The 7,258-nt window shown below is 38.4% G+C and overlaps 1 protein-coding gene across 1 annotated transcript; it reads left to right on the top strand.

The window, feature by feature from the left end:
- The first annotated feature begins 704 nt into the window (after nucleotides 1-704).
- LOC139158483 (ankyrin repeat domain-containing protein 26-like) lies at nucleotides 705-6,570 on the top strand. The gene is made up of 2 exons (XM_070735795.1): nucleotides 705-6,272; nucleotides 6,388-6,570. Exons 1-2 carry the CDS (start codon nucleotides 705-707, stop codon nucleotides 6,568-6,570), a joined length of 5,751 nt encoding a protein of 1,916 aa, XP_070591896.1.
- The last annotated feature ends 688 nt before the right edge of the window (nucleotides 6,571-7,258 follow it).

Genomic DNA, 7,258 nt, shown 5'->3' with positions numbered 1-7,258 from the left:
CTCAGATATTTTCTTTCATCTTGTAATGAGACCCCAAGATTAGATGAGTCACCTTTCCTGATGTAAATGTCACCAGACAGTGAACCAAAGCTCACCCTTCCTCTCTGCTTTTCTTCAGTTCTACTGATTTGCAGTGCAAATAAATTGCTTCAGATCCCTGTAACTCAGGCAGAAAACCAGGCCCCTTGCTGATAAAACCAGCTGGCCTGGATAGCGTTGCTATGGCAACCTGCACTTTGTTTCATCATCCCTTTGTTTGGTGGCAGACCTGGACTTGATGCGCAGTCATAATGGAGGCAGTCTAGTCTCTTGGGTTATTTTGCTGTGAGGAGGGGACGGTTACGCACTGCGAAACTGGCCCTGTCGTTGGTCCATTTTTTTTTCTTAAAGAAGAACATGGAATATTATTAGCTAAGAAATCTCCGTGCATCAATAAAGAAAGCTCTTCGGGGATTTAGGAATATAAAGAAAGCTCTTCGGGAGTTTAGGAAGTTACAGCTGGGCAGTGCCTCCAAAATTATTCAGAAAAGGTGCTTTACAGGTGTTTCAACTGCTGTTTCCCAGTCGGATTTGTACAAGCCAGCATTGACCGCGTCAGGCAGCCATGCTACCCCCCTGGGAGCTCATGGTTTGGTGGCAGCCAACGCCGTGACGCACATCGTGACTCAAAGCCTCCCTCCCCTTCTGCCTCCTTGGTCAGGAGGATGAAGAAGGTGAAAAAAATCCTGGGGCTAGGGAAGAAGAAGAATGAGGGGCAGTGTCCATCGCTGTGCCGTGTTGCGACTTGCGCCTCAGCCCCAGGCGCTTTCATCTGTAGCAGCAGCAGTGATGGACACAACTTGCAGAGCAAGGACCAGAGCAAGCTGCACCAAGCGGCGGCAGAAGGGGACCTTGGGGAACTCAGACACCTCCTGCAGAAACACGACCTCAACGAAAAAGATAATGCTGGCAGAACACCTTTGCATTTTGCCTGTGCAAATGGCTATACAGACATTGTTACTTTCTTGGTGGACAACAAATGCCAGCTGGACAGCTGTGATAAAGACAAAAGATCTCCGTTAATGAAAGCGGTGGAATGCCAGCAAGACTTCTCTGCAATTTATCTTCTTGAACACGGAGCAGATCCCAATCTGAAGGACATCGACAACAACACTGCCCTCCACTTTGCTGCACGTAATTCTAGTGTATCTCTAGCAGAATGTCTTCTTGAAAAAAAAGCTGACATCGAAGCACAAAATAAGGATGGGTGCACACCGTTAATTGTTGCCGTGGCTGAAAATAATCGAGAAATGGTAGAGTTTCTTCTTCAACAAAAAGCATCGGTGCATGCCACAGATAAATTGGGAAGAAATCCACTTTTAATTGCTGCTTTGAATAAAAGACGTGACTTAACACATGTTCTCCTCCTCCATGGATCAGATGTCACCCATAGAGATAAAAGTGGATGGTCGGCAAAAGATTACGCCATGATAAGTGATGATTACATCCTTAAGCAGTACGTTGATAAATATTCCAACAACAAAAATAGAGAAGAGGGCTTATTTGATGGTCAAAAAGTTCTGCCTATATTACGCAGTCCAGGAAAATACAAAGATACTGGTATTACATTTGGTGCTCCTGCTAAAAATAAAGAAGTTTTTGATAACCACTCTTCTGGAGATTCTATAAGCAATTCTGAAAAAACAGATGATGATAGCTGGCTTTCTTCAGAAGAGGAGGAACTAGGCTCCACTCCCAAGAAACCAGAAAAACCAAATTTGACTCAGCTAATGAAAGTTCCAAGGGACTTCTTGAAAAAATATGAGATAGATTGCACTATCCGCACAGAACCCTTAGGCGGTCCACAGCAAAATAAAGTAGATTATGAATATGAAGAATGCAATGAATCCCTTCCTGAGCCTTTGTTCCAAGCCGAAACCTTCCCTCCTGTCCATTCCTCATCTGGCTCTTTTTCCCAGAGAACGTCGCATTCTAAACAGGAGCAACCTTCAAAAGACGAAGAAGGTGGTGAACAGGATATTGCCAATGAAAAATCTATTGTTTGTATTCAGTCTTCAAATATCTCACCAAAAGCTAAATCAACTTTGGGTGAGGACAAAAATGAAGAGAAGCACACAGAAGCTCCACGGGATTCAGAATGTACTTCAGAAAGCCCCAGGAAGCCAACTATTAGTTCATTGCCTACATCTCCTGCCAAAACTGGAATACACATGCACAGTATTAAAGAAGAACCATTTATTGGAAAACCAGGTTTGCAGCAAAAGTTCACTAAAGAAAACTTGATATGTGAATCTTTTGCTCCTGCTGTAAAGAAAGCAATAATAAAAAAGCAAAAATCAGATTCAATGGAAAAACTTGGTTTGGATGAAGCAGCTGATATTGAAGATACATATGACTGGAATTCTACCAGTATTCTTCTTAGAAGCACTCCATGTGTTAAACCAGCTCACATGTTTATGTTGGAAGATCATGTACAACAGTTAATAAGAACAAATGTTACACCTGAAATCTCCAGGCCTGTGAAGGAAGACATAGATACTCAACACATAATTCCTTCCGAAGGTCAACAAAATATGCAACACATAACCATCAAAGAATTTAAAAATAAAAGCCAGAATGAAGAGGAAAAAATAAAAAAGGAATTGGAATCTGGAGGAAAAGAAATTGCTAATGCTGAAATGCTGGCTCTGAATAATGATGAGAAAATAAAGCAAAAGCCTTCAATAAGTGAAATCCAGCATATTACAATAGAAAGGGTTTTCCAAGCAGATAAAAAGGAAGTAATTTGCCCAGGTTTAAAAGCCACAAGAAAAAGTGAAAATAAAAAGCGGAATTCTAAACAGAAAGTCAGTCAACAGCTTTGTAATAATCTATGTCTGCCGCAAGATGAGAGCAGTTTGAGTGAAGCATCACTTGAAGAAAGACATCCAGCCAAATCTGTAAATAGAAAAAATAAGCTTTCTAGAACATTGAGTATCAGTAACGATGTGGATGACTTAACTCCATCCTCGGATTCAACTACAGAGGATATTGAATCACTTTCTTCTATTTATAAGGAAGCTATCGTGCTGGTAGAAGAACTCAGTCTAGACTGTAAAGATTCTGTAAGTCTCTTGAAAATACAGAATGTATTCCATGGATATGAACGACTAATTGAACATGAGAAGGGGCGTTATACTCAGCTGCTTGAAAAAATTAAAAAAATTGAAAATCAGAGAAATGCATGGCAAAAAAATCTGGAAGATTTGAAACAGATGAAATCGATATTGGATCATCAAAAAGTACAATACGAAAGTGAAATCGTCAGCCTGAAATTTTGTCTGAAACAAGAGGAAGAAAAAAGAATGGGAGCTGATATACTACACGAGAAAAATCAAGAACAATTACGGAAGAAAGACGAGCAGTACTGTGCACAGATGGAAGAAAAACAACAGCTTGAATTGATGTTGAGAAGCAAAGAAATGGAATTAAAAACAGTAACAAACCACCTGAAACAGGTCGAAGAGGAACGTAATGAAACACAGAGACAACTTTGTCAAGAGCAAAATGCCAGAGCCATACAAGAAGATATTTTAAATACCCAGTTCTGGAGGCAGAAGGAATTGGAAGAAGAATCAAAAAAAGTAGCAGTTAAACACTCAGAGATGATTAATAATCATGACCATGAAAAAGAATTATTACACAGAAATCAAATGCTCCAAGACGAGCTTGCTGTATTAAAATTAGACCTTGATCACATCAGGATTCAGCATCAGGAGGATGAAAGCAAATATTTGGAAGAAAATAAAAGTTTGAAAGAAAAAAATGAAGAACTTAAAAAAGAACTGAAACTAAATGAAGACGCTTTGACTCAAATGGTTTTTCAATACAATGGACAGATAAGTGTATCAAAAACTGAGGTTGCAATGGTAGCATCCAAATTGGAGCATTTCAAGGAAAATAAAGAAAGATTGGAAATAGAACTTGATTCACTATGCTCTCGTTTGAGTTCTGCTCTTCAGGAACTTGATCATTGTCAGGTATCAAAAAGTGATCTTGAACGATTGTTTCAGCGAGAGAGGGAAGAATGGCTCCGCTTAAAAGACAAATTGAATCATGAAGTATGTACTGTACGAGAAACAAACAGTGGCTTGTGTCAACAGTTAGGGAAAACTGAAAGTAAATCTAATAATCTAGAAAATGAGCTTCACCAAGCAACTCAAATTCTCCGGGAAAAGGACTTGTTGTTAGATAATATTCAAAGAGAACTAAACCAGTCACAGTGCCAAGTGAAAGAACTTGAAAATGCACAACAAATTGCAGTGGATCAAATAAGCAAATATATAATAAAACAGGAATCCACGCAAGAACGCTTAGCACAGGTCCAAAGTGAAAATTTCCTACTCCGACAACAGCTTGAAGTTTTTCAGAACAAAGGCATTATCAAACAAAAAGCAGTGACTGATGTTCAAGATAAATTCAGTGATATTTTTAATAAGCTCAGAGCTGATACTGAAAAGCAAGTTCAGATGATGGAAGAGAGAAATAAAGAATTAATTACAAAATGTAATAATTTAAAGGACCAAGTCATTAAATGTGAATCCGAGAAAATAGACAGAGAGAGTACAATAAGGCAATTGCAGCAAGAACTTGCAGATTCCCTCAAAAACCAATCCATGACAGCAGCTTCATTGGAAATTTCAACACGTTATCGTATTGACTTGGAGGAGGATAAACAGCAACTTCTAAAGGAAATGGAAAGGATGAAATGTAAGTTGCAAGATTCAGAAGCACAGAATATCCGCTGTGAACGATCTACTTATGAATTAAGACATGCTCTGGATGTTAAGGAACAGGAAGCAAATGTGGCATCTCAGAAACTACAGGATCTTCTGGTAGCATCATCAGGAACAAATAATGCTATAAAACAATTAGAAGAGCACATACAGAGACTTGAAATAGAAAATACCCGATTGGAAGCTACAACAAACCAGCAAAATGATAGAATTGAGATTCTTCAAAGAGACCTGCAGGATAGTGTCTCTGTTCATAATCGTCTTGAGGAATTGATAACCAGCTTACAGGCAGCAAAAGTCAATCTAGAGGAAAAATTAAACCACCAGGCCCAGAAGGAAAATAAGCTTTCAGTAACTGCCCAAGATCCTCAGAATTTGTGGGAAGAAAATATGAAATTAAAATCAAAACTTGGGATTCATTTTTCTGAGCTTGATAAGGAAAAGATAGAACTAATATCTCAGTTTGAGAATGAAAAGAAAAAAGTAAAGAAGGTACTAGAATTAAAGCGATCGGTGGAAATGCGATTAGATCAAGAAATGAAAAGGAACAGTGAATTACTAAAAGAATATCAAGGTATGAAAAAAGTTCTAAAAATAACCAAAAAGAAGTTAAAAGGTTATGAGAGCGGAGAAAGTTCATCTCAAATCAGCTTACATGGAGAAATAAAGAATAAATATTCAGAAATCGACAACGAAGTTGGAAAACTAAGAAAAAGAGTTGATGAACTTTCTCACCATTTGGAGGTTGAGTCAACAAGAAGTACCCAGCTGGAATCTACCAATTGTGAACTGCGTGAACAATTGGCATCTATGAAGACATGCTATAAGAATCATGAAAAATTAGAACAAAACAAATGCCAACTAGAAGAAGAGGTAGCCAACCTCAAACACCAAATACAGAGTAACTTAATAGATCACAGCCAAGTGGAAAAATACAAGAGAGAGATCGAAGAACGAGCTAAACAAGAGGTAAGGCAAAAACTGGAAGAAGTCAATTTCTTTTTGCAGACACAGGCTGCTTCTCAAGAAACTTTGGAACTGATAAGAGCTACTAGTAATGCTTCTTTGAGAAATCAATTGGAGAACAGAATTACAGAATTAGAATCAGAGTTGGGCAAAATTAAAAATAGCCATCAAGATAGCATATTACAAAAAGAATCTACACATAAAGAATTGGAAAGATATAAAGGATTGTATTCAGAAGAATTAAAAATACGGAAATCTTTGGGGGGCAAATTGGATAGAACTAATGCAAAATTAGCAGAAACTAACACTCAACTCCATCACGAGCGTTACAAAAATAAATCTTTACTTGCCAACAGCTTGATAAGTGGAAGCCTTTCTTCAAGCCCTGTCCTGGATACGGTTCAGATGGGAAATCTTGGCAACAGTTTAGTATTAAACAAATCTCTTAACCTTGGAGAAGGTTTCCTATGCACAAATGAATCTGGATTAGCCTCAAAAAACAGAGCGGAAGCTTTCTTAGCAAAGAAACCTGTAAAGAGAGACAGAGAAGGTAAAGAAAAACTAGACATGAATGAGGAAGAAACTGGATGTGGAAGGAGACAGAATGAGAACAAAGCATGTAAAGAGGAAGAGAAAAATCAAGGAGATGCAGATGGAATTAGAAAAAAGTATCACAAAAGAACTGGACCAAGCTAAAGCTGAACTTGATATTACAATCTCCCTTATAGGATCAGTTGATAGAGCTTTAAAATCAAATATAGACAAAGGTCAAGTTTCCAAGGCAAGACAGCAGTATCTAGATGTTTTAAAGAAAAACTATATAATTTGAATAAAGTCTGCAAACTTGAAAAATAAATAAATAAATTGTCATATTGTTTCCTAGGCTCACCTGGCAGCTGGAGAGCAATAGTCACAAAATCTTAGGAAAAGACATGGCTGCTTTAAAGAGTTGCAGGCAGAAGAATTTGTGGCATTTGTTAACCTATTTTCTGAAATCCAAAATATTGTAGAACCCTGTTTATAAAACACACACACACACACACACACACACACACACACACACACACACTTCCTACCCAATAAACATTTCACTCACTTATTAAATCACCTAAATGCGGTCAAAGCATCTTTGTGATTTCCGGTCTTTTGTTATATACAGTGGCACCTCTACCTAAGAACACCTTTACTTACGAACTTTTGTAGGTAAGAACCAGGTGTTCAAGATTCTTTTGCCTCTTCTCAAGAACCATTTTCCACTTACAAACCTGAGCTTCCAAAACTGTAACCGGAAAAGATGGGGAGAAGCCTCCATGGGGCCTCTCTAGGAATCTCCTGGGAGGAAACTGGACCAGAAAAGGCGGGGAGAATTGTTTGCTTTTACATTGATTCCTATGGGGAAAAATGCTTCTTCTACTTAGGAACCTGGTCATGGAATGAATTAAGTTCATAAGTAGAGGTACCACTGTTGCCTCTTCATGAGTTTCGGTAGAGTCCCTCCCTGGCTTCTCATACTTCAG

This window comes from Erythrolamprus reginae, chromosome 2 (assembly GCF_031021105.1).
Source record: "Erythrolamprus reginae isolate rEryReg1 chromosome 2, rEryReg1.hap1, whole genome shotgun sequence".
Lineage (NCBI taxonomy): Eukaryota > Metazoa > Chordata > Lepidosauria > Squamata > Dipsadidae > Erythrolamprus > Erythrolamprus reginae.
Note: the sequence above shows the minus strand (reverse complement) of the source record. Positions and strands in the feature narration are given on the sequence as shown.

Bases quoted from the DNA above. Each gene is read 5' to 3' on its own strand.
- LOC139158483 (XM_070735795.1), top strand. From the start codon at position 705: ATGAAGAAGGTGAAAAAAATCCTGGGGCTAGGGAAGAAGAAGAATGAG. The intron at 6,273-6,387 runs GTAAAGAGAGAC...AAAATCAAGGAG, and splicing joins CTTTCTTAGCAAAGAAACCT to ATGCAGATGGAATTAGAAAA.